Source organism: Antechinus flavipes, chromosome 3, assembly GCF_016432865.1.
Source record: "Antechinus flavipes isolate AdamAnt ecotype Samford, QLD, Australia chromosome 3, AdamAnt_v2, whole genome shotgun sequence".
Lineage (NCBI taxonomy): Eukaryota > Metazoa > Chordata > Mammalia > Dasyuromorphia > Dasyuridae > Antechinus > Antechinus flavipes.
Window position 1 is genome coordinate 571142261 of NC_067400.1, and position 27565 is coordinate 571169825.

General features: G+C 45.9%; 1 protein-coding gene across 1 annotated transcript; it reads right to left on the minus strand.

The window, feature by feature from the left end:
- Nucleotides 1-278: 278 nt before the first annotated feature.
- SLC2A1 (solute carrier family 2 member 1) lies at nt 279-26552 on the minus strand. Its single transcript, XM_051987942.1, has 10 exons — nt 26136-26552; nt 14129-14224; nt 8058-8218; nt 7507-7747; nt 6711-6873; nt 6435-6622; nt 6115-6219; nt 5661-5762; nt 4736-4939; nt 279-4454 (listed from the first exon to the last, which is right to left on the minus strand). Exons 1-10 carry the CDS (start codon nt 26151-26153, stop codon nt 4257-4259), a joined length of 1476 nt encoding a protein of 491 aa, XP_051843902.1. The 5' UTR covers nt 26154-26552; the 3' UTR covers nt 279-4256.
- Between the last annotated feature and the right edge of the window lie 1013 nt (nt 26553-27565).

Sequence of the window (27565 nt, forward strand, 5' to 3'; positions counted from 1 at the left end):
AAAATAAAACCATCTTTGAAAATGTAGTTATTTTCATACCAGTGATTCTCCTCTTTGTAGCCTATGGGTATTCATTTTCTGCTAAATTCATTTTACATGTGCTACAGGATTTAGAGCTGAAAGGATCTATCTTTAGAGATAATTTTTTTCAACCTCCTCTATTCACGAGAAACATTGGCCTAGGGAGGAGAACAAAGTAGCAGAGGCTAGATTTCAATTAAATATCTTCTAATTCCTGATTTAGCAGGCTTCCCTCCATCATAACTGCAACAACGAACTTAAATCAATGGACATTTATTAAAAACTTACTATATGCAAGGCACTGATACAAAAGCAAAAAATAAAAAAATAAAAACAGACGCTAGCCTTAAGGACTTGCTATTTTTCCAGGACGCGTAACATACACATAAGAAGTAAATGCAAAGTAGAGCGTGAATACGGGTGGGTGGGGATTTCATATTTTACTGGGATACATAATATATATGCAAGAAGTAAATGCAAAGAAAGGAGTGATTGTGGGTCAAGACTGGGGAGCAGACAAAGAAAAGAGCCAAAATGCTCTAGGAAAATCTGAGGGAAAGCCCAGGACTTTCTGTAGACAGTTTCACACGGAGGACACCATTACTCCAATACGCCGTTTCCATAGGCTCACAGCCGTAGCCTTGGGAGGGACGTTGGAGTCTGACTCCCTTGCCCAGAGATGTTTAAAAGTAACTTCCCATTTCTACAGATATTAGGAGCACAGGTGGCATTTTATCCGCCAACCTTAACTCCAAACCCGACCCTTCTTAACATCATCACGCTGCGTTACCAGAGGCAAGTCACTTAATCCCCGAGTCTCACTTTCCTCGTCTGAAAAAGGGGTATATTAAAACTTTGCATTGCCGCAATTCAGAGTTATTAGGAGGAAATTATTTCCTAACACTTTAAGCATCGTAGAAATGACTAATATCATCGTGAAGGAGTCTTCGCTTCCAGATGACAGAGGTCAAATTCACACAATCCGCTTAGATCTGTTGAAGTTACACTTAAGAGCACCCACGCTCGCGCAAAATACAAATTTTAGCAGCTTTGGGGCTCCATCCAGATGAACTACAACTCCCAGAAGGCCGAGGGCGCTAATAGCTGCGGGAACCGCCCATACTCGTCACGTGGTCACGAAGCTTTGAGTCGGGATTGGTGGAGAGGTGCGTTTGTTTCCCGAGACCTGGCTAGGTCTGCACGTGCTGATGCTGGTGGGCAATGGAGTTGGAGAGATCCAGTGTCCTGCCTCTGCCCACGCATGCGTGCACAGTAATATGCCGAGTTACATAGCAAGTTTTTGTTCCGAGAAGTTGGCAGGTTGAGTTCTTCTCTTAACGTTTCATGGAGGTGGGGAACGGAACCCGAAAGAGGAAGTGACCTGCCTCTTGGGAAACGAGGCCACTGCGCTTGCGCAGTGCCACATGCCTAATTGTGTACGGGTAGGGGAGACAGAGGGCAGCCATTTCCGGCTCCACGTGGGATGTGGACCTGACCTGAAGATCCTTAGACCTCCCGCTAGAAAACCGATGGCCCGCGGGTAGGGCTGGATGACGGGAACATCGTGGAGTTAGAATCCAGCCTCTTTCCTAGTGATAATAGCCAACATTTCTAGGTTCGCAGAGCATTTCACTTGCTGGAGCCGCATCCTAACCCCGAGTTGTGCTGTGATTACTCCCATTATTCAAACAAACTGAGGCACACAGTTAAGCAGCTTGGTCTGTGATGTAATAATTCTAGGATCGAGGCGAGATTTGAACTCTGGTCCTTCAGATTCCCAAGCCCAACGCTCTGCACAAGCTGCTCCCTGGTGCCGCTCTTTGCTCACGGATCTCTCCAAGTTTTATGAAGGATGCAAAGTTCGCTAAGGAAGGAAGGCAATGATGATTTCTGGAAGAATCCCTGGGGAATCCGGATCACGTTGGTGCAAAAGCACCCTTTCCCTCCCCTAATCCACACTCCCTATGAAGATGCTGGTCCGGAAGTGCTGGCGACTGGGATAATTTTATAATCCAATTGATTTTGGGCAAATAATCTCCTTGCGCCTCAGTTTCCTCATTTATAAAGTGAAGGGTTTGGGCGAGATAACCTGCCAACTGTGTGTTTGTGTGTGTGCATGTGCCCGCACCCTTGTTCCTCTTCCATTTGAACTGGGTTCAAGTCACTTGCCTCCGATTCCTCATGTGTAAAATGTCTTTCTGGACTCATCAGATTTGTTTCAAGTAAAACAAACAGGAATTAGAGATCGCCTATGCTCACTGCAACCTTGTTTCCAGCCATCAGGGTGATACTCATGCCGAAGCAACAGTGTTACCATTCTCTATTCACACCCAGCACGGTTTCATTTCCCTGAGGTCCCTGGTCCTCCGCCTACAGCCCTCCCCCCTCTACACATTTATCCTGTGTCCCGAGAGACTTGAGATTGTTTAAGTTGCCTTGAAAAAGGCGCCCTCAGCCAGAACCCAGTGGAACGGATGGGACCAAGCACAGTAAAGTTAAAAGGCAGGTTACAGAGTCTGGTGGAGAAGGGGCTGGATTTCCAGTCCGAAGCCCTAGATTAAAATTGCCTTTTAAACTTTTGTGATCTTGGGCACATCCTTTCCTCTTGCTGGGCTTCTCAGTCTCTTCCATGAATGACAGATTTGAGCTAAATGACTTCTAAAGGAGATTCAAAGGATCACATGCACAAATCCCTTTCTAACCAGTACTCTTTCTACTATACTTGGAGATCAGCTCTGAGACTGGGCCTTATCCATAATTATCAAAATTAAAATCTATACTTAAATGGCTTCCAAACATAGCCGGTTGAACAGAGAATAGGGCACTATGGGGCCTGGTGGATTTTTGCCCAGATTTTACCTTGGATCAGATGGCTCAGAAGATCCCTTCCAGCTTTCTACACATTCTGTAATTCATCCTGCTGTCCCCCCTAGATATGTAAAGACATATCTAGAATGACAGATTGAGTTGGAAGGACCATAGAGTCTAGCAGGAAGGGACCCCAGGCAGTCTAATTCAACATCATACAAGTGAGAACATTTGAGACCCAGAGAAATGAAGGGATTTGCCCAGCATCACACAAGTAGCAAGCTGAAATGTAGGGAATTTGAACCCAGGCGCTCTGGACTTCAGATGCCAGGCCTGGTACAGATTGCTGCCATTATCTTTGAGACCTGACTTTCTAAAGCCAGAGTCCCCTGAAGCAAGAGACCCAAATGATAGGCTAAAGAATAGCTTTGCCTGTGGAAAGTTTCACGCATGTTGCCGGACGGATGGACGGACAGACAGCCAATGTAGAAATCAGATTTTATAAGTGCACCTTTCAGCTCGAGATACTGGAAGTTGGATGTGCAGGGTATTTACATGTTGTCCTGTCCATCAGATATGCTATAACTTACTACTATTAACAACAAAATATATATATATATAATATATATAAATATCTTCTGACCTATACACAGAGGGCCAGACACATCCATGTTAGGAATTGTCAGCACCCTCAGGCAGCTAGTTTTGTCTGTCACCGCTCCCTCCAAGGTCCTGTTTGGCAACCAGCTCCTGGGCTTGGGACTGCTGGTAGCGAGATTGTGGCCTCAGAACCTGTGGCCCTCCTCCCCAATCATTCCCTGCTCCCCAGTGTCCAGCCACTTCCTAGACAGAGATTCTTCTGGGGTGGAGGTAGGGAGGAAGGGGAAGGTAATATAACCCAGCCAGGGGAAAAGAGGGCCTGGTGGGAAGGCTGCAGCAGGAAGTGGGGAATTCATGCCGGGTTAGTGTGTCTGTCCTTGGTTGTAGATCCAGCCCTAGAGATTAGTGTAGTGGATAAGAAAGGAATAGATCTGGGAATGTCTCTTCTACCCCCCTGCCACGTAACTGTTTCTCATGTTCCATAGTGGCTCAGGTGGGATAGGGAATTTGGGCTATTTAATATTTTAAAAAATTAAAAAAAGTTTTTTAAAAAAAGTTTGCTAAAGATTCAGCTCTGACTTTTCTTCCTGTGTACAATCTGAAGGAGAGAGCCCCAGCTTGTCCTTGGCCAGTGCCTCTCTGGATCTTTCTGCTTGGAGATCCAGGAAAGGGGGGGGCGAGGAAGAGAAGCCCCAGTAATCTGTTCTTGTCCAGGATGTCAAGGCTGGGGAGGGCCAGAGAGGGATGGGGAGGAGTAAGAAGAGCCCTGGGGCTCAGGAGGTCCAGCAGGCACGTCTGTGACCAAGAGAGCAGCCGCCCTCCTCTCCTCACACTTGGGAATCCGCGCCCAGACTGTGGAACTCATCGGGTGTCTTGTCACTCTGACTAGCTCCTCCTTGCCGGAAGCCAGAGGCAATTTCATCAAAGGTCCGGCCTCTTGTCTCAGGGACTTTGAAGTAGGTGAAGATGAAGAAGAGGACGAGGAGCACAGTGAAGATGATGAAGACATAGGGGCCGCACAGTTGCTGAAAAACACAAAGAAATGTCTGTGAGAGGCCTGGCCTTGGAGGAAGAGGGTAGCCCTGAAGAGTGCTGCTGAGGTAGTCAGTCTTGTTCTAGTTCTGTGTGTCAGGCTGAGCAGCCCAAGGCTGCTCTCTTGGCCTTAGCTGCCTAAGTTCTAGGTTATAGGAAACTGAAAGCAGTCACAGATTTGAAGAGAATGCAGAACAAAAGTTGGTGATCTCCATGTCTGAGTGGGCAGGAGGTGACGGCATCAGATGGGAAGAAAGGACATAAAAGGACTCACCTCTACATACTGGAAGCACATTCCCACAATAAAGTTGGAGGACCAATTAGACAGGCCAGCCACGGCAAAGGCAGCTGGGCGAGGGCCCTGGCTGAAGAGCTCAGCGACAATGAACCATGGGATGGGGCCAGGGCCGATCTCAAAGAAAGCCACAAAGCCAAAGATAGCCACAATGCTTATGTAGGACATCCAGGCGAGCTGGTCCTGTTCAAGAAAAGAAAAAGGGCTTTAGTGAACCTTACTCTCGGACTGCCATCCAGAAGGATCCCTTGGAGCTGGGAGACTGCAGATACTGATGTGGTCAAAGTCCCCAGTGGGCTAGGAAGTTTCATTCTTTCCTGTACTTCTTTCTACTTCCCATTCCCACCAATCATGTCCTCAGACTTTCCAGTCTGGCTATAGAGAGGACGCTTAGTCACTATGGCAGTATAAGCCCAGTGTCTTGGTATGACCTTCCCCATATCTCTCTTCTCTCTCCATGGGCACTAGCCATGTGGGAGGTTGCAAAGTAACTGCCTCCATCTCAAACCGTACCCCAAGGGTTATTTGAAGACATAGTCTAGTCGATACATTCCCCAAGTCCCTTAGACCTCATGTCAGAGATACAGGGGAGGACATGGGGGAAGGACTCTTGTGGTTTATGGGGTGGGGAATCCTTGCTAATCAGCAGGGCAGAATCTGGCTGTGTCCAAAGCTGTGCCATCACAGGACTTGGCTAAGAGCTTGGTTCTAAGCCAGGGCTCTGCTACTTGATACCCATGGAATCTTGAGCAAATCAATTTCTCTAGACTTTGCAAAGTCAAGTCCTTTCCTAATCTTAGTCTTCTCTTATAACAGGGTCCTGACCTGCGACTCAGAAAATCTGGGTTTGCATTTTAGCAGCTTTGCTCCCGTCCTTCCTCAGGGGGACGCAGAGCTGACTTACCAGGAGAGCCAAGGCGATTGTCATGAGCACAGCACAGCCTGCCATGCCCCCTAGGCCAATGAGGTGCAAAGTCCGACGTCCAGCCCGTTCCACTACAAACAGCTGTGGGCAGAGTAGAGGCATCAGAACCACACATGTTCCACATCTTTCACCCTCTGCCCCTTTCCTATCCCACTTCTGAGTTTCCATATTAACCATACCCTCCAACCATCTTCCCATCCCAAATTCAGGATCCCCATAGAGTCCAGGAAGACAATGTCCTGTTGCTGACAAACCATTATCCAGTGTTGGGGGTGGGGGAGAATGTTGGGCTTCTGAGATGGAGGAAGGGTGTGATGGAGTTAGATCTCATCTCATTGGAACAAACAAGGCTCCTGGTAGAAATATCCCAATGGGAAACGGGTTCTGGCAGGGGACGAAAGGGTCCTGAGAATGAGCTGGTCTGGAAACTCACCGACACAACAGTGAATGCAGTATTGACCACCCCGGAACCAATGGTTGCGTAGACTGGCTGTTGCACTCCAGACTTCTCAAAGATGCTGGTAGAGTAATAGAAGACCTGAAAAGCAGAGAGCAATCATGGAGGGGTGGGGAGAACCAAGACAGAAGGGAAGTTTCAGACCAGGTTAAGTCAGTGTGGTTGAGTTTGGGCTTCAGCAAACTCATGGGCATTATTCTGGCATAGAGCTCACAGTACTATTCAAGGTCCTGCAAAGGAACCTGGCAGGGATCTGTGAGGTTGGTTACGGGACTGGGGAGGAGGGGACCACTCACAGCATTGATCCCCGACAGCTGCTGGGACAGTTGGAGCACCACGGCGATGAGGACCGGCTGCCGGTACATGGGTGAGCGGAACAGCTCCAGGATGGTCACCTTCTTCTCACGCATCATCTGCCGGCTTTCCTCCTTCATCTCCTGAAGGTCGCTACTCACATCGGTGGTTCCCCGAAGTTTCTTTAGGACTAAAATGAGGAAATAGAGCCATGAGTACACAAGCAGAACTGAGGGGGTAGGCAAAGGAGAAAGGGGTGGCAACAGGGGGCTACTGACCGCTTTTTGCTTTATTTTCTTCATTGCGGTTGATGAGCAGGAAGCGAGGGCTCTCAGGACAGAAGGGCAGCAGGGCACACTGGATCACGGATGGGATGAAGATGAAACCCAAGAGAAGGGGCCACAGTTCTTCATTTCCCATGATGGAGTCCAGGCCAAATATCTAGGGGAGCCAAGAATCCAAACTGAGTCATAGGATCAGCAAGAAGGGCCCAGAAGAGGCCATCTGGTCCAATCCCTTCATTTTATAGGGAAGGAAATGAATTTGAGAAAGGGGACACTTCCCTGGGGTCCTTGCTGGGTAAATCCTGCCCTCCCCTCCCAAATAAGAACCCTTGAGGCACTGGGGAGAGGAGAGGTCTTTGTTAACATTACATGGATCCCTCTACTCTGGCCAGGTCCTCGTAACCTTCCTTCTTGGAGCATCTAACTCCCAAGCTCTGCTCAGATTTGAGTTAACTACCTAAATAAAAGGCTTTATCGTTTTCTCCGATACATCAGAATCCCACTTTGTAATGCCCAGCCCAGGACCCAGGAAGATCTCACTGACCAGTCCCAGTCCTTAGTTCCTACAGCCCTGGGTATCTGGACTGATAGTAGCCCTGGAGCCAGGGTGGGGGGTTGTAGTGACACTTTCGAGTCCATAAAGGACAAAAGAGCTGAAATGTAACTGGAAAGATTCAGAGTAGATTTCACATACAGCTACCTGGTTCTAGGCGTTTGGCGAGATAGGACTGTGTTTCTAGGGCACGCCGAGGTGGACAGAGGGAGGAGGTAACCTCACCCAAGGACTCACCTGGGCGATGAGGATGCCAATGACAATGCCTAGTTGGTGAAGGGTGCCCAAGGCTCCACGCAGGGCTGTGGGTGACACCTCCCCCACATACATAGGCACAAAGCCAGTGGTGAGACCGCAGTACAAGCCAATGATAAAGCGCCCCAAGATCAGCATCTCAAAGGACATGGCCATTTTGGAGAAGCCCATGAGCACAGCAGCAAGAAAGGCCAGACTGTTCATCATTAGCATGGAGTTCCGCCTGGGAAACAAGAGACCAGGATTGGGTTATGGGCAAGTGAGGGGTAAGGAGGTGGTAGGAAGTGGGGTGGGCCATGAAGTGTCAGGGTCAGAGGCCCTCAGAGAGAATGGCTCTTCTCAGAGGTGGTGGAGTATGAGCGGGGAATAAAGCATGCATTGTCAATCATGGCCAGATGTTGCCTGGGCTATTACTTTGTTACAAGGGAAGATTCTATGGAGTTGGAGAAGTCATTTGGAAGCATCAATGAAAGGTATAACAGGCAAACAGAGTTTGGGGAGAAAACCAGGGTGGCTTAAGTGGACGTGCTTACCTGCCGAAACGATTGACAAACAGACCCACGGAGAAGGAGCCGATCATACCGCCAACGGAGAAGATGGCCACAGAGAGGGACCACAAAGTGGTCAGGGTGGTGGATGATATGGGTTCATTATATCGATTCGTCCAGGTATTATTGTAAAATTCCTCTATCACCTGTGAAGAAAACATCCCAGTCCTTTGAAGGGGAAATCTTGGCTAGGAACTCTATTAAGTAAGTCTTGCCTCTTTCCAGAACCCAAGTTTCTTTCATCTTCTATGAAGTAAGAGTAATAGTGCCTTCCAGAAATGCCATCCTGCTGCCATATATCAGAATATTTCAATTAATGAAAGTTTTTGGATGCACATCTGGGGCTGAGAATCAGGTTGCTAATGGTAGAATTATGGGCAGCAGGGAAAGCTTTGGGGAGGAGGACCTAAGAGAAATGGCCGTGTGTGTGACCGTGATGGGGATGAATGGAAGTGTTCTATAAGGTGACACAGCGTATAAGTTGTCTGGGAGCTTGGTTCCTAGGGAGACTTTCGTCTAAAGCCCTTGTGAATTGTCTCATGCTGAAGGTGAGTGCTTAACGCAGGAGGCAGCCCTCATTCTGTGGCCTGGATTAGCCCCACCTACCACCTGCTTTTGGCAATGACAACAGCTTTGCCAGCCCAGCTGAGAGGTAATGCAGAAAGACAGGTTCTTCCATTCACACGGGGCCCCCCAAGGCTAGGAGCAGGGGGTGGCAGGAAGAGAGAGGGAAAGGGGGGGAAGTGTGAGATTGTATGTGTGTTTCAGATCCTGGAACATGCAAGTGGAACCCAAGAGTCTCTCCCCACTCTGCCAGCTCACACCTCTTCCTTCACTCACCAAAACAGCTTTCTTAAAAGAATAGGAAAGAGAACCCTGGCTTGGAGATGGGGGATGAGGAGGAGTGGGGGAGGAGGGACAAGGGAGTGGGTGTAGATAGAACAAGGAAGAGGGAGGATTCCAGGAAATGTAAACACCTGGGTCCAGGACTGAGCCTCCAAGATAGCAAGGCCCCTCCCTGGCCGGAGCGTCCTGCCGAACCAGGTGAGAGGGGGCTTGGCAGGAGCACAGAGTGCTGTGTGCAGGAGGCCGTGCCTGGTTTTGTCCAGAGTACAGGAAGGTACTGCAGACAATTGTACACAAAGGCCTATAAGAGACAGCATCTGGGAGACACCTCCCATAAGCATACAAAGACATACATACAACCTGAGATTAGAGTCACCGGGGACTTAGTCACTGGGGAAAAGCAGAGGGTAGAACCCTGCCAAGCCTTTCCCTGGGGATAGGACACCTTTTCCCTCTTGCTTCTAGGGCTGTAAGTGGAAAACCCCCAATTGTCCTATCTCCCAAAGATGAGTTGGAGAGGTAGAATCTATTGGATTTGAGAAGGGGAAAGGCTCAAGCTATGACTGAATTATACTCGAACATTTTTTTCCTTCTCATAGGTAGGGAAGCTGAGGCACAAACATGAAATGTATTCCATGTTCAAACTCGAGCAAAGTGTCCAATTTATTTTCCCCAAGGCCCTTATGCCTGAAATACCCTTTCGGGGGACCTAGCTAAGACAGCCAGATGACATGGACAGAACCCTGAAGTCAGAAAGTCCCATGTTCAAATCCAAACTCAAGATACTTACTAGCTATTGTTACCCCGAGCAAACCTTTTTTAAAATTGTCTGCCTCAGTTTCCCCTCTGTAAAATAGGTGCTGCAATAACAACCCCTATTTCCAGAGTGGTTGTGAGAATCTCATTTGAGAATCAAATGAGAACATGAAAGTGCTTTGTAAATCTTAAAGCCCTATTAACAAATTCATTATTCTAATTACTAGCATTGTTGCTGCTACTATTAGTAACTACTAATAACCACCAATTATTACTACCACCCAGTCTTTTAGTGCTCAACTCAACTGCTATCTCCTTTGAAGAATTCCAGATCAGGGGCCACTAGATGGCACAAGGATAGAGCACCAGCCCTGAAATCAGGAAGGACCCGAGTTCAAATCTGACCTCACACTTCCTAATTGTGTGGGGGAAGTCACTTTACCCCAATTGCCTCAGCAAAAAAAAAACAAAAAAAACAAAAAGAAATGCAGCTCCTCAGAGTTAATAATAACCTTCGGTCCATAAGGCCAAAGTTATTCAAGATTCTCAGTCCCAAAGTCATCTCTTCTAAAACATTCCTAACAAACCATGATCTGGTTGTCACCCACAATGCTGGGGAACTCACTAAGTATGTGATGGCATGGCAACTCAATCTACTCCAGGTTAACTCTAACAGGGATTGTTTTTCCTTATAATGAGACTACATTTTTCCACTGGTACCAATCCTTCCAGATTCTTGGCTTCCCTTTGGATAGGGGAAGCTAATGTCAAAGATACAGGAGGCTCTCAAAGATAATCAGAATCAGAGTCTGGAAGAGTCCTTGGGTACCATTTGGAGGATACTGATCAACTTCTGGTTCTTTCTTGGCCCATTCTCTTCCTTCACCCCAACCAATGTCAATCCAAGAGGGTGAGAGACGGGCCTAATCCAATGATGCTTCTTTCCAGCATCCCCAGAAATGCACATAAGTGAGGTTCCCAGAGAGCAGTTTAGTCTGTTAAATAGCAGAACTTCTTTTAACTGTGTAGGATGACAATCATACTGAAATGTATCCTTTGAGATTCCAGACAGAAGGCACTGTCCTCCAATTATTTCTCAAAGACTCAATCAAGATCATTAATAGACAGTGAGTTACTTCCCTGGGACTGGAAATGTTAAGGGAGGGAGGTGGGGTATCAAAGATCCGTCTTATCTGTTAGAAAAATTACAAATCAGGGTTTCATTTGTTTTGTAGAAAGTAATGGAGAAATATGTTAACAATGTGAATTAAACCTTAAAGGTGAGTCAAGAGCACACCTTTTTCTTTCAGATAATGGGTTGGGGAATGTATATGCATGCATGCTCCTGAGACACTTTTTTGTCTTCTCATTGAATAGTTTCATATGCTTCAGAAATTCTGTCTTCCTCTTGTAATTTCTCTCTTCTCTACATCTCAGCTGTTAGACCTTGTCCTCATCACATCTTCCTTCCTCTTCCTCTAAACACTAACATTATCTCACTGGCTTAGGCTAAGGATTCCAACTCTGGTTTTTCCTAATCTATTGTGGTCTTGAAAGTCAGGTAAAAGGTAAACATGTTTAGCTGAGCCATGTCTCATTATGAGTAATGGAGATCAGAGGTACTATCCTAGGAGTTTGAAGGGACGACAATGGCAAGAGATCTACTCTTATTATAGCGAGAGAAGAGCTATTCAAAGATTGAGTAGAAGAGGGCTCAGAGGACATCTTCTTCAAGCACCTTCATTTTACAGATGAGGAAAAAGCCCCATGGATAGTTAAGGGATGTGCCCAAGATCCCTGAAGGAGGTGGGTGTTAGAGCGAAGGATTGAACCCAGCTCCCTGGACTCCAAGAGTTAATGCTTATTCAACCTTTCCAGAGCAAATAAAGGAAACCAATCTTCCCAGATTCTTGGCTTCATTTTGGATAAGTGATGCAGCTGGCTAAATGAGACTGTTTGGAGTTATTCCAATCTTGCAGATAACTAAACTGAGGCTGTGGAAAGTCTCTATATCAGAATCTGGAAATAAAGGGCCCTGCAGGTGCCATTTGGTCCAATCTGTATGAAATCTGAACAAAAATCACAGTCCTTTCCCCCTCTCACAAGTCATCCTGTTTGTCTGAAAATTTGCTACCTCTAGAGGCAGCCCATTCTGTGTGGTATAACCCTAAATGATTTTGCTTAAATTCTTCTCTTTGTAACTTCTACCCTTTTCTCCTTTGTTTGGCTCCAGAGCAGCCAAGAAACAAGACAAAACACTCCCTCCATGAAAGATCTTCAAATTCCTAAAGGCAGCTATTATCTCTATTCTAACCCCAATCTCAACAAGTATTCCTATAAAAAGAGAACCCTAAAAGACAGTAATAGTGGATGCCAGGCTGGACTGGGACCAAGGCCATTTCCATTTCAGGGCATTTACCCCATCTCTTGAGCCAAGCTGTGGGGCTGAGTGGAGTGAGAAAGGGAGAATGGCAGATCCCGGGCTCCTTGCCCCAAGTGTCTCCAGAGAAACTGGCAAATTTCCAAAGCTGCACTTGGAAAGATTTCTTAGCTTTGGGGTCAGATTGAGAGCTCCCAAGTCCTTTGAGGACTGAGCTTGAATATGAAGTACAGGATTTCAAACCCAGCTCCCTTCTTGCCATCCTAGAGACCCTCAGAGTTGGAAGAGATCTTGGAGCCCATCTCATTTGATCTCTTCATTGGACAGAGAAGACTGAGGAAAGATAAAAAGGACTTGCAAGGTTATGTATCAGGTTTGTGGTACAGGTTGGGGTTTCCCATCATTCTATGACAACACACTGCCTTGGGGGCTGGAGGAGAGAGGGACAGGGAATGTCTTTAGTTCCAAACAATTTGGCCATAAAATCTGGAAGGAGTTCAGAGTTCATCTCACCTAAATCCTCTACTTTCAGTTTTTTCTCCCCACTACTTCACTGACTATGCTCTCAGGTCACCAACAACTTCCTATTTGCCAAATCCACAGGGCATTTTTCTCACTCTTTGTTCTTTTGACCTTTCTCAAATGTGACGCTGTTGACTACTTTCTCCTCCCTCTAATGCCTGGGACTTCAGTCTCTCCAGTTCTATAAACATCTCCCACCTGGCTATGATCCATGGCTCTGTCCCTGTACTGGTGTTTTTGCCAGGTACAGAGCTTTGGGAAATGGTCAAAGTTTTCTGGATGGGAGCTTGGTGCTCTAAGATTCAAAGGGGACAGTCAGTTGTTTCTCATGGGAGCAGGGCCCTGCCCTCCATGGAAGGAATAGGATTTGTAAACCTGAAAGCACTACAGAAATCCAAGTTATTCTGCTTCTATAATTTGTCTTGGGGGACCCAGCCTTACATGTCAGAGATGGATATAACCCCATGGATCTTTTAGGCTCCTAGGAAGTCCTGGTGTTTTCCAGAGAAAAGGAAAACTATTCCTAACAACTCCAAGCCAGGCTTAGACATCTACTTAAGACATGTCATGGCCACCTGCACAGGATAGGCTTTAATCACTCCAGTCTGGTCTGACAATTCCTCCTAAGGCCTCTTCTCTCTGCCCCAGACAAATCAATCTTTCCTTCATGTGCTATCTGCCAGACTAATCTTCCAAATCCCCCAAGCTAATCACATCATTCCTCTGCTCTGAAGCTCTCAGGTGATCCCTATTGCCTAGCCCACAAAATCCAAACTCTTCTTTCCAGCATTCAAGACTTCCACCATCTGCTCCCATTGTCCCTTATAATTTTATCTCACCCTCTTTCCCCCTGTAGTTTATATTCCAGCTAACCTGATCCACTTGCATTCCCCTGGATCTACTCTGTGCCTGTGATTCCTTATTGGGGTTTTGCCTCCATTATTCTTTTTGTTTGAAATATGCTATTCCCCTGATGAATTCCCACCTGCCCTTTAAAGATCAACTCAAATGCCTCTTTCTCTAAGATCTGATTCCTCATCAGTCATGAGAGAGTTGTATTGGATGACCTGAGGTCCCTATGAACCTTCCCTGGTTCTTAGGTCAATAATGACCTAAAACTCCCCTAATCTAATATCATCCATTAAAGTTGCCTGATTGTTTCACCCTCCCCCACTTATTCACCCCCCACCCCCCCAACTGTAGGCTCCACGATGGCCAAGACCATATTTTTCCTGATTTGGGTGCCAAGTAGTATGTGGGGCTTAATAAATGTTTGATGAACTAGATTGCACTTGTGTCACCTTTTGTTAAAATCTGAGGATGACTCAGCATCCCGCACTATGACCTGCCTTCCTCCCAGAGGGTGTGGCCTGGAAGGCACCCACATTCCAAACACAAATTGGCTGTGGGCACTCCCCTTTCTGCAGCTCAAGTTGGAGCTCTCAGGAGCCCCCTATTTGGTGAGAGATCAGAAGCAGAATTGGCCACCCTGGGATCTCCATTGGCAGAGAGAGTATAATGGCAACAGGGAGAAGGGGAGGGTGGGACTTACCTTCTGTGGGGCATTGATGACTCCTGTGTTGTAGCCGAATTGCAGAGAACCCAGGACTGCACCACCCACAGCCAGCATGAGGGAGGCCGTAATTTGCTGTAGGGAGAGAAGTAGACAGAGAAGTCAGTCAGTGGTTCTGGGTTATATTCAGAGCCCTGTGGCGAGAGGTTGTTATTAGAACAGACATGGCAATGAATTGTCCCTTCGAGTTTTTATATTCTTAGTCAGGGATACAGAGCAAATACTCTGAGAGGTATAAGGTGGAGAAAATCAGAAAGAAAGGTGGTGGTAAGGTGGTGTAATGGATAGAACACCAGCCCTGAAGTCAGGAGGACCTGAGTTCAAATCTGGTCTCAGACACTTAACACTTTCTGGCTGTGTGACCCTGGGCAAGTCATTTAACCCCAGTTGCCTCAGGGAGGGAAAAAGTGCTGATAGTAATAGTGTGTTGTGTAGAGAGTAAGAAATGGGAATTTTTTTTCTTTTTAGTTCTAAATTCTCTCTCTCTACTCCCAATTATCAAGAAGGCAAGAGATACTATCCATCATACATATGAAGTCACATAAAACAAATTTCCACGGGATATGCGTAAGTACCTACTATGTACAAAGGACAGTGTTAAGTTCTTATCTCATTTGATAAGCATGACTGGGTGTGATAAAGTAAAGATGTGGAGAGAAGTGGTAAGGTACGTATCCCCTCCCAAACCTCCTTGATCTGCACAAGAAAGCAGTTCTGTGACTTCAGCCACTGCCAGAAAACACCAGGCACAGTTAGGGCCCTGTTTCCCAGGAGAGGGGCCTCTGGGCCAAAGCCTCGACTTTTATTTCACATTATTTCCCTTTATGCGCTGGCTGTTGTGGCCAAACTGGCCAACTCATTCTCCAGACCTCCAGCCTTTGTACAAGCTAGTCAAACACTTCCTCCTTCCTCCCCCTCTCCCTCCCCATCTTCACATCCCCTCCAACCTCAAAGGGACTCTTTCCCTACCCTGACCTCCTAAAAGCCCTCTCTTCTCCTCCAAGGCTCAGTTCTGAATCACCTACCAGAAGTCTTTCCTGATCCACTGTCTGGATCTGCTTGGAATCAAGTCTCTCTCAGTCTGAATCTGATTTCTCTCTCCCTTCCAATAATCACATGGACATTTAAATTTTATCCCCGAAGCAGAATGTAAGCTAGACACCCTACTGGTAAGTAGGGCCACTGTTGGCTTGATTGGCTTACAGGCCTGGGAACAGTCTATGGCCTGGGCTAGGTGATTAAGTGTAACCTGAGGTTCTCAATTGGGAACATCAAAGCGGGAAGGGAGAAGTGGGGAGGAACGAAGGAAGGAGAGAAGGAAGTCTGGAGAAACCCTGATCTTACACCCACAGCTTGGGTATTGGTGTGACTGTCACCTTTCTGAACAAATGCAGAGCAGTGTTTCTGGCCTTCAGAAACAGCTGGTGAAGTATGAGGTAAGATCAATTTACATTTAACTGTTGGTATAATACTTGCTAAGGACCCCTTATTCAGATGAATAAGGGCTGCATTCATGGGGTCAGATTTGCCAAGCATCCCCTTCCATGGCCTTTTGCAAAATGAAGGGATTGGAACCTTAATTTCCCTTTAAATTCAATAACCTAAGATATTCCTTTTCTCCTCTGCGGGGTGGGGAGGGCAGTGGAGCCCAACAGCTCTTATTGTTAAGGTAGAGCAACAATAGTGGGAAAGCTGCTGGACCCAGTTCCAATCTGGTCTCTTGACACTTATTTGACACTCTCCAGTCTTGACATTTATCAGCCTTTTGCCATCTTGAAACTAATAACAAGCATTTCATTTTTCTGAAGCTCAGTTTCCTAATCTAATTTTATTATTCGTTTATTTCTTTCTTTTTTACCTATTTCAATTATACCCTGGAGGGAGGAGAGAATTTTACAGATTTTACTGCTGTGGAGACTGAGATTTAGATTTGCTCAAGGTCACAGAAGTCACTGTCTGTACTTTTCTACAATGCCTCTCAATAAGTTTCTTAATCCTAGGTAAGCTTTTCAACTGCAGTTGTAGATGAGGAAACCGAGGTCCATCGGGGAGAACACTCCTAACTCTCCATTCTATTAAACTGAATTCCAGCGCTGGTTTGGGCCTCTGCCAGCAGCTTTCCTCCTTAGCTGCCCCGCTCTCCCACCTTGGAGACTCTAAGTTGGGGACAAAGGATGGATTTGGGTTTGGGGCCATGTCCTTGGGGACTAGTGACATCATCATGTTGAGAGGAGTTTCCCTACTTGTAAAACCAAAGGGGCAGGCCTAGATGAGCTGATACCTGTTCCTGCTCTAGATCTGTTCTAGCTCATCTCTCAGTCCTCCAGGAAACCTTCCCTAAAGGCCTCAAGCAGGCAATGAATACACTTTCATCCTCTCAACAATTCAGAGTAGCAGTCACTAAGTATCACACAATCTGTCCACAATTGTTTTGGGCTGTGTATGTTATTTTCTCCCAGAATAAATTCTGAACTTCTAGAGAACAGGAGCCCAGTCATAGGGGGAAAAAATGCTAGATAAATATTAGTTGACAGATTATGGAGAAAAAGCTCTGGGGTTTTGTAACAGCACAGATCTAAGTCTGACTCAAAAGCAGGGTGTTACCCTTCCAAGGAAATAATGAAGATAAAAATAACAGACCCTATCACTCTTTTATTTTCCCAGACATCATAGTTGATATAACCTTTGAGGTAAACAGTGGCAAATAATATTAAGGCGCATTTCACGGATGAAATTGTATCTCAGGGGGAAAAAGTGACTTGCCCAATCACTGAAGAATGTGGATAACCTACCAGGAAAGGCTATCAGTTTAGAGTAATCGGTTGGATTTATCAGCTCCAGCTGATAACCTTAGCAACCAGTATTCAGAGGGAAGGAGACAGGAGCTGAGTAGAACTGGACTAGACTGGATTGTCCATCCCTAGAAAACAATGGGGTTGAGGAGCTGTTTCCAAGTTCAGCTTTTTGGGGAGAGGAAGAGTGAGGAGGGGGTAAGTAGCAAGTCTCTGGCCCAATTGTGTATAGGGCAACAAGACCTACTACAAGACTTGATCTTTTTGGCAAAAGAGGAATATTTCTTATTTCTGTTCTATGTAACCTTGGGCCAATTACATAGTATTTCTGAGCCTCAGTTTCTTTATCCAGAAAACAATGATATAACAATCATAAACTTATTTGTAAACCTCACATTGTAAACCTTCATGTGCTGCCAAAATGTGAGTCACTATAATCCCTAGCCTTCCCTGCCCATTTCTGCCTTAGTTCCATGGAACTATCCCCTGAGAGGGACAGATCATAACCTCAGGTTCAGGGGCCAGCTCAAATTCCCTTTTCTAAAAAGCCTGCCCTAATTGCAGAACATAAAATTCCAAAACTAAAAGGAGTTTTTTCAAAAGGCTATTAGTCCAATTTCTATTGGAAGCATGATGTCCTTTTATAGGAATCTAATCATACTGGCTACCTGCCTTTAATCTGAATTACCTTCAATGATGAGGGGCTTACTACTTACCTCCACAAACAACTTGCTCCATAGTCGGGAGCCTGTTATCAGGAATGCTTTCCTTAGATGGAAAGTCGATATAAACCTTAAATCTAATTCTACTTCCTCATCTCAGTTTTTCATAATTCTGCATCTTGGGCTTTTTCTTGATTCTGGGCTGTCCAGAGCTGAGATTTGCCAGTAATCTTCCTCTGACCCTTGTCTTAAAAAGTCCTAAGACAAAGATAGATCTTGGACTCTTCTTTTAGTAAGTGTATGCGAGTCTGGTCTCAATTAGAAAGAACTTTCCAAGCAGGGCTGGGTCTCCTATTTCTGCTCCCTAGACCTCCCCACCCCCCAACTAAGCACAGTAGGAGAGGAGGAGGAGGGCACAATGATTAGTAAATACTCGTTGATGAAAAGACACATATAATCTGGAGGGCTGATTTGGGGGAGAAATTGAAATTGTTTTGCTCCTGAGAGCTCCCAGCAGAACCAGGAGTTCTGTATGCCGAAGTCGAGTTCCTACCAATGAGAGGAGCCATCCCCAAATGGCATGAGCTAGCTATTTTGGGGAAGCTCCTCTTGGAAAGTTGCCAGGTGAGGGCTAGTTGGACCACTTGTCAGTTGTAGAGAGTATCTGCTTTAGGTACAAAGCAGCATCCTATGCTTGTTTCTTCTACCCGAATGAATTCTGCTTTATCTAACAAGCCTTTGGGAGACATCACAGACCCAGAGCAGAAGCATTTTACAGAGATAAGAGATGGGGGGAAGGGGTCCAAAAGCCTGTCTTTGTCTCTACTTCTTTTCCTCCTGGATTTGTAAATGGTTTATAATCATTTAATGTCATAAGTAAATACACTTAGTCCATCCATTTACAGATGAGAAAACTGAGACTGAAAGAAAGAAAAGGGGCTTATTCTGGATCAAGCTTGTTGCAGATACGGGATAAGTTCTCAGGCCTCCTGCTTTCTGTCCCAAATACTCTCTAGGGCATCATTCTATCACTTAGTCTGTCAGAAAGCCTCTGAGACATGAGATGGCCCAAGACATGAGAGGGCAGACATCATACACTTGGATGCTCTTTAGGTGACCTCTGGTGTTAGGTTCTCATTATTCTGAAATCCAATTACTTCCTCCAGCTATTCTGGTTTTAGACTTCAGGATCAGCTCTGACTGATTCTTTTGCCTCTGCTCCAGAGAGATCTTATCCTGGTTCCAGATTCTACATAGGCCCATAGGCAGGCAGAACAGACCAAAGAATCAATGTTTCCAGCTCCTTCTGCCAATATGGGCGATTTCAGTACCTGGAGGCTCAGGAGCTATTGAAATGTAGATATTTGGTGAACCTGTTTTCAGAGTAGCATAACAGGGTCCCCTTTGGAATCTTCTTGTGCAAAATGAACTTGTGTAAATAGGAATCTTGTTTTACCTGCAGCAGGGCAGCTTAGTCGGGAAGGAATCCTTTCTCTGTCCCCTCACTCAATGAAAGAGATGACCATGGGATGTGCAGTCATGAAAATCTAGCCTCAGGCACTTAATAACTGTGACACCTGGGCAAGTCATTAAACCAATGCCTCAATTTCCGTATGTATAAAACACCAGAAGCTTTCCTTGACATACAACCTCGTTACTCTTAATTCTGCTGGGATAATTTACGCCACCTACATCACAGGGTTGCCATAAAGATCAAAGAAGATAACCTAGGTAGAATCTTCCAGAGATAATTATTATTAAATAAGATAGGAAGTAGGACCCTAGGGGGCTTTTTATTGAGGCAGGAACATCTCCAGAGGCTCAGTCCCAAGGGAGCCCAGGAAGACTGGATATTCTCCTTGTTAACAGATCAGCTACATGGACTCCAAGGCCAGGCTTTCCTGCTCCTTCCCTTGTTGGCATCTACCCTTCAGAAGATGGGCTCTATGGGACATGCCAGGACTAGGTACATTTACAGCCCAGTGTTCCCTTGTTCACTGGGACTCCCTAACTTTATATTCTCCCTCAGAACCCAAGAAGGGGCCTCTTGGTGCTCAAGAGAAGCTCTGAGCTCAAGCCTTGTGACCAGGTGTCTTGGGAAAAGGCTGGATTCAGCTGCTGTTACAATCTGATTAATAAGGATCTGGAACTGGCCCAAGCATGGGGTGAGCAGGACCAGTCCCAGGCAGGCCCAGGACGGGTGGGCACAAGGCCACATTCTTTACCTTCAGTCTGAAACGGGCAACTTTGCTTCAGGGTCCACTTCTTTCAGTTCTAAATCTAGAGATCTCTACATCTTTCTTGACTGTGAGGAGATGTTGTTTGGCAGTGAGCTGCAGCGTGTGTGTGTGTGTGGGGGGGGGAGAGGGTGTAGATGGGGCTTCTTAAACTTTTCACTCATGACTCATTTAGTCCTCCCCAAAATTTTATGACCCCAGGTATAACAGAAATACAGAACATTTACTAGTAATAAATCATACATTTGCAACCCCTCACTCAGTTATGAGATCCCATATGAAGTTATGAACCAGTTTTAAGAAGCTGGGATATAGAAAATGGAAGATAAGATGTAGCAAGGGGAAGAAAAGGGACATAAGAGTTGCCTAAGAAGCGTTTGATGATTGACCTTCATCAGGTTGCTTCCTATTCTCAGGGCTTCAATTTTCTCATCAGTAAAATGGAAGTAGTTGAACTAGATAGTGTCTATGATCTTTTCTGGATCCTAGTAGTCTATGTTGCGAAGTCTCTCCCAATTCTGGATTTTCTAAATTCTAAGGTCCCTTTCTCCTAGTCCTGATGTTCTATGTTCCATATGTCTCTGCTGAATTTATTATACACTTAAAAAGAAAAGCCTACATGATAGAGATTTATAGTTTCACAACTCTCTTCTTATACTATACAGATTCTTAGTGCTCATCTTATTTGGTATTTGTTAAGGTCAGAGGAAACTATACCTGGGGTTCCTTCCAGCTTGGATCTTGTATGAGCGTGTAGCCTGACCTCCAACATTCTAAGATCTCTCCCAGTGTGAACAATGGGTGTTCTCGAGTCGCTCCCAATCTCAAGCCTGGATCTTCTGAGGTCCCTCCCAGATCTGACATTTTCTGATCTTAAGGTTCTAAATATTTTTTTGAGTGCCTCTCTCAATAAATGTTAGTATAGAGTCAGCCTGTGGGCCTTTCAAAAGAGCCTGGTGCTAAGATATAATTTTTCTCTCCTTTAACAGTTATAGGAGTAAAGAAGGGAAGGCAGTCCAGGAGGCAACCTCCAAGGATGTGACTGGCTTTGAGGGAAATTAGGCAGGAGAGAATTTCCCAGGGATAGAACATTAAATGATTTACCAGATTAAGCAGGGCGAGATAAATTCCCAGAATGCTAGTCTTCTAGATATTCAAGATCGTATGGTTCCCTCCCCTTTCCCAATAAATGTTTGATTGATTTCTTTTCTGGATCTCAAATTCCCTTTCTCTAAAATGAAGAGGTTAAACAAAAGTATGTCTCTAAAATCATTTGTCTCTCTATAACAGATTACATGTATAGATTCTCATTTGATTTCCAGAACCAATGGATGAGGAAAATAGAGTAGCTCTAACTTTGCAGGTGGAGAAAAATGTTCAGGGTAATAGAGAAGGTCACACAGCGAACAACAGGGGTAGTGTCCTGACTCCACTAATAGCTGAGATTAATTTGATTCCTAGTCCCTGAAAAAGCACAAAAAAGCATGGGTCATTCTACAAGGCAAATACCAGAAAGAAAGGAGTTCTTGTCTCAGGGTTAGCACCAACTTCTCTGATACTAACAGTTCAAGTTAAAACTAACATTTATGAGAAATAATCTCCCAACAGATTCCTCCCAGCTAAGCTACTGTGTGGAAGGCCTTAGCTTCTCTGGACACATAAAGGCACAGAGTCCTACCTAGATTTCTTTAGTAGAAGCCTGGATAAGCTGGTCTGAACTCTACAGGGAAGGCAAGGTATTCTCCAACTTCAGGAAGAGATCATACCACCATGGAACCTAAATTCTTAATTAACTACTGAATTACCTCAAGCATCATTTCCCTATATTTCAAGGGGCCCACTGTACTGGTTGCATTCCCTTCAGTTCAGTCATTATTCTGGGTGAAGTCCCCATTATCCGGATGGGACCTGATCTCTGCAACTTTCTAGATAGGGCATAGAGGGGTTTTTTTAAATCAAATTAGTCAATGGTTTTATCTGTTTGTTCCCTACCCATAAAATCAGTCCCTCATTTTATTTATTAGTTCAATTTTTCTTAACTTATCAATTTTATTCATCTCTCCTTTAATTTTTTTCAGAGTTTCTATTTTGGTATTTAACTAGGGACTTTTGTTCTTTTTCTAGTTTTTAAAATTGTATTATCTGCTTTTGATGTAGTTCTGCTGTACATACCCCATCAGTTGATATGTTATTTCATTTTCATTCTCTAATGAAAGTATCTGACTCGCTTATTCTATGGGGTTTAGTTTCCAATTAAGTTTTAATCTATATTTCCATTCCTTATTGAATGTAATTTTTCCTTCATTTATTTCATCTTGAGAAGACTACTTCTACTTTTTATGCATTTGGTTGTTAAATTTTTATGCCCTGCTACATGCTCAATTTTTATGTAGGTCAGTACAACTGAGAAAATGGTATTTCTTTCTATCCCCATTCAAATTTTCTCCAGAGATCTATCATATCCAACTTTTCTAAAATTCTATTCTATCTCCTTAACTCCTTGTTTATTTTGTGGTTAAATTTATCTAGTTCTGAGGTAGGAAAGTTGAGCTCTTCAACTAACTAGTAGTTTTACAATTTCTTTCTGTAATTCATTTAAACCTTTTATCTGTAAGAATTTGGATGCTATGCCATTTGGTATGTTTAGTATTATCATTAGTTTTTTTTTTTTTTTAAACAAAATATAGTTTCCTTGCTTATCTCTTTTAATTAGATGTTTTTGCTTTTACTTTGTCTGAGATCATGATTGCTAACCCTGCCCCCACCCAACCTCATTTGAAGCTTAACAGATTCTCTTGTGGGCCTGTATTTTTACAATGTTTCTTTCTTCCAAATGGTTCCTTGTAAACATATTTTTGGATTCTGTTTTTTAATCTATTCTGCTATCCAAATACATTTTGGATAATTCATCCTATTCAAAATCAATTATGATTACTGTGTATTTTCCTCTATTATTCCCCCTCCCCCACTTTTATCCTTTTCTGTCTTTACCCTGTTCTCTCCCTCAAAGTCTTTTGTTTTTGGTTGCATCTCTTAATCCATCATCCCTTCAATAAGTACCCCCACCCATCCCCCACAACCATATCCCATTCCTCTCCTACTATAGGATAAAATAAGTTTTCTATATGCGATTTTGTTATTCCTTCTTTAAGGCAATTATAGTGAGATCAAGGTTCAAATATTGCTTCCCCTCAGCTCTTTCATACCTATTTTACCTTTCCCTTCCCTCTTCTCCCTGTGTAACCCTCACTTTCACTCCTTAAATTTAAAAAATTAATCATTCCATCACAGTCAACTCAACCCTATCCTCTATGTATGTATACTCCTTCTAACAACCCTAGTAAAGATGAAGTTGTTAGGAGATACAAGTATCATTTTCCCATGGAAAAAAATGTAAACAGTTTAACCTATTGTAATCCTTAAGATTACTCTTTTATGTTTCTCTTGGATCTTGTATTTGAAAGTAGCCCTTAGGTTTGGAAAGTTTAATAAAGCAGGATATTATGTTGGAGAGAGCTGGATTTAGACTCAAAGCTCCTCATTCAAATTCTAGCTCTGATATGGAAATAACTACGTAACTTTGGGGAAGTTATTCCATATCATCTGTAAAATGAAGGGATATGACCTTTGAGTTTCCTTCTAATTTGAAGAGCCTATATGGACTGAGGAAGAGGGAAATACTATAACTTTATTCAGTCCAAGGTTGTGTGTGTAAACATATACCAGAGCATGGTAGCCTAAGAGCCTACATGGAAGAGGAGAAAGAGCACTGAATTAGAAGTCAGAAAATCTGGATTCTAATCCAAGCCTTGCTCCTTCTGAACTCTTTGCTCCCTCTAATTTACCCATTATATAAAAAAATGTTAGGGGCTGGAAGGTACCTTACTATCTTACTGTTTTCATCTTCATTTTTTCGGAGGGGGAACACTCAAATCCCAACGTTCCCTCCACAAACCATCATGGAAGCTTTTCCCCACTAGTGTTATGTTCTAGGCTGTAAGCTCTTGTTGAGAGTACTCCTTCCCTCCCCCAACCCTTTTCATTGAAGAGGCAAAGATTTAATGACGAGTTGAAATGTGTTATGAGAGTATCTGGAACGGTAGATTTGTCTTAGTATTCCTAGGAAAAACTAAGACAGTCTTGCTTGGGGTGGAAGTAGCGGGGAGTACTCTCCCTCAACTGGGTGGGGGGTATCCAATCTGATAGAGTCCTTGTCTTGGTAAAGCAGATCAGGACATTTTGGCCTCCGTGAGGCCCCTCTGTGTGGTTCAGATCCCTCCAGGACCGAGGAGGGGAAGAGATAAGAGATTGGGCTTCGTGTCTCCCATCCCCCCTTCCTTCCCTTTCTGCCAGGAAGCTAGAACTCACTCAGCCTTCAACTTTCTCCTTTTTGTATCTTTCCAGTCCATCAGACAAGCAGCGAAAGAAAGATAGAGCAGTGGGGTGTGGGGGAATGGATGGTGGACAGGATAGCTGGGGTGTGTCCCTGCCTCCCTGGGCTCTGATTTCTTCTCCCGAGACCACCTGGTCCCGCAAATATCTCGATCTGCAAAAGCTCCCCACCCCCTTCTCTTTACCCAGCGGGAGATGGGAGAGGGGGCTCGGCCTGTGTGGCCAATCAGGAGCAAGCTACGGAAAGCCCTGCCCCTGTAGCCCCTCACCCCGATTTCCGGCAGCTACGGAGCTTGGGAGGGAAAGGAGGGTGGGAGAGTTAGGGGAGGGACGGAGGAGAAAAGGGGCCCTGGGGAGGGCTCAGCCAGGGAGCGGCCAGTCCCAGCCAGAAAGCTCAGTGCGTGCGGAACGTGCGACTTCTGCCCGCCCGCCCGCCCCCTCTTCTCCCTCCTCTCCCTCCTCCTAGACATAGTCACTTTAGCCAAGAGTACTTCCCCTGCGAGACTAGGACCAGGGTGCTAGAGCATCATTCCCGCTTTGATTCCGCAGCCTTTTTTGCTCTTGCAGAGGGGTGAGAAATCAGGAGCCCTAACCCCCCAAGGCCCAGCAGAAAAGGAATTGCGATCTGATGGGTTAGGACTCCCTTCCTTTCTCTCTCCCCCATCCAGATCATAGATGGGAGTGTCTCGAGCTTAGGAATTCCTATAGTACCCTTTTGTTTCTTACTGACCATGAGGGTCCCCAAGGTTCTCGCCACTTTCCTAAATTAGGGGAGTGATCTACGAGCGACTGCGACTGTTCCTCTGCTAGTTCAACTCGCACGCACTCACCCTCCCCTTTCATTAGTGTAATAAGGTTTCTTTAAATCAGTTTGTAAATCTCCACTCGCCAGATGTGCCTTTTCGAGAGGTTTGTTTGTCCAGCTGACATCACCAGGGCCCCCACCCGGTCCCAGATCTTTCCTTTGCCCAGGATTGACTTCCGAGACAAGATCCTCCATTCCAAGGTTTAGTGTCAGCCCTTGCCCACCCAGCCGGCCCCGACTTGGCGCGCTTGCGCTCTACGCAGATCACACAGCAAGAGAGGGGAGAGGGATGGAAGAGATCTACTCTAGCTCACTTATTTCACATATAAGAAAACTGATGCCCGGATAGGGGAGGCGACTTGCTCACAGTCATACAGCCAGGAAATGGTAGAGCCACAACTAGACCCCACTATGACGGCTTCGGTTTTCCATGGTGCCTTAAGAGTCCCGGCGTTCAAACTGGCTTTTTGAGAGGGGAGGAAGTAGCGGTCGCCAGGCTGGGCCGGGGGCGCAGATTTCCTGGCAATTTCAGCCCCCTGCTGGCTTCTAGCCAGTCTCCGGGAGGCGGAGATAGGGGCGGAGGCATACACCTCAGAGGAGCGGAGAAAGGCGCGCGCTCCGCACCTTTCTAGTCCGGGGCTTCCCCGGCCACAGCCACAGCCCTAAATCCGCACTCCCCTGGGATACTTCCAGGGCACTGGGGTCTCAGCCCCGGCTCACTTAGGAAGCCCAAGAGGGCCTTCTACGAACACACCACGCGGCCGGGCTGGGCCGGGCCAGGCTGGGCTGGAGGCTCCGCGTCATCCTCCCCTCGGCAATGCTCCGAATCGCCAGGCCCAGCCGGGCAGGGGCACAGCCACCTGCTGCACAGGCCCCCGCGCTCCACCTTCAGAGCCTTCCGGGGCCCCCAGGCGGTCCGGGGGAGGCTGCCCGGCAATCCGAGGCGCGGCGCCTGCGGGGCCGGAAGCCGCCGAGTGCTTCAGCCCCTCCCCTCGGCATCACCGGCCGACCACGCTGCTCGCCTGGCCCTGGGCAGGCACCGGTGAGCGGCTTGGCCTCGGCCTCTCAGAGGGGACCAGAACTAACGGCGGGTTTTACCTTTCCGCCGGACTCCATGTTTCTCGCCGTGCGCTCTCAACGCAGCCGCCGCTGCCACAGTCTATGCTTCCACAGCTCTCTGCGCTACGGCTCCCGCTCCCGCTCGGATTCCCAGGGTTCTAGGGCGGGAAGCTGGGGCGCGCTGCGCTCCCCTGCTTCTCTCCCTACTCTTTTTTATACTTTTTTTCTCTTCTCTCTTTTCTTCCCTTTCCTCTCTGCCTCCTTCTCTCCTCCCTTCCCTCAACTACCTTTTCTCCTTTCCTCTAATATATTCCACTCTCTGGTACTGCGCTCCCCGGGCCTTGCGGCTTAATCCGGGCCGAGCCGGTGCAGTCCCTTTCAAGCTCTTGCCGGGAATGTGGAGCTTGTGGTTTATAGAGGCAATGTGTGGCCGGACCAGCTTTCTCTGATTGGCCGTTGAAGCCAGGGGGTGTGTTGGGGGGTGTGTTGGCTTCTTAACTAAGAGGCCCTGCTCTAGGCTCCTCCTCCATAGGGGAGGGTCGAGGGGGGTGGGGGCAATCTGGTCGGATTTGCTGGACCCTAGGATGCTGCCACTGTCGGCGTTGGAAAAGGAAACACCCTAGTCTCAGGGTCTCTGAGTCCATCCATTGTTGGTGGTCAAGAGAAGTCCTGCTTCTTCCATAACCCCGCGGAAAGAACTACCTTAGATGCTCAGGGAGCATTTCCAAGCCATCCCTACGGAAGGACTGGGATGATAGCGGAAATAAGGAGCACGACTGTTCCCCTCCCTGGGTTGTGACTATTCAAGTATGCCTCTAGCACAGCAAGGAAACATGGGGAAGTAGGGGGACCAAAGGACTTCAGGGAAAAGAGCGATGGCTCGAGAATCTGGATTCAAATCCCAATTCTGATGCTTAACCACCTGTGTGATCGTGGGTAAGTCACTAGATCTTGGATCTCAGTTTCCGTTGTTGTAAAACGAGTTTGATTAGTTGACCTCTGCTATCCCTTGCAGGGCTTGATGAATGTTCCTGTGATCATCTAATCTCTCAATTGAACAACTGAGGAAACTGAAATTCAGTGAGAGGTGGCTTGCCCTTAAAACAATACCTTGCTTTTTTCTACAGCTTTATTATATGTTACTGTTTCCATTCGAATCAGATCAAATGTTTATGAAGTGCCCAGTCTTGTCCCAGTTACTTCACTAGGTAGGAGTTGGGGAAGCTACAAAGCAAAGATGAAAGTCTCTGCCCTCAAAAAGCTTACTTGCATTGGTGTGTGTGTATGTGTGGGTGAGCAACACATATGTACAAATGAGTAAAAAAAATTGAACCAAATAATTCAAGATGTCCATCTATCACATGGGGACAATTGGTCTGTGAGATTAGCAGAGATGAGAGTAGGTCTCTCTATTTTACAGGGGCAAGAAATAACTTCACTGTGAGATGACTTATTCTAGGTCAAACAGT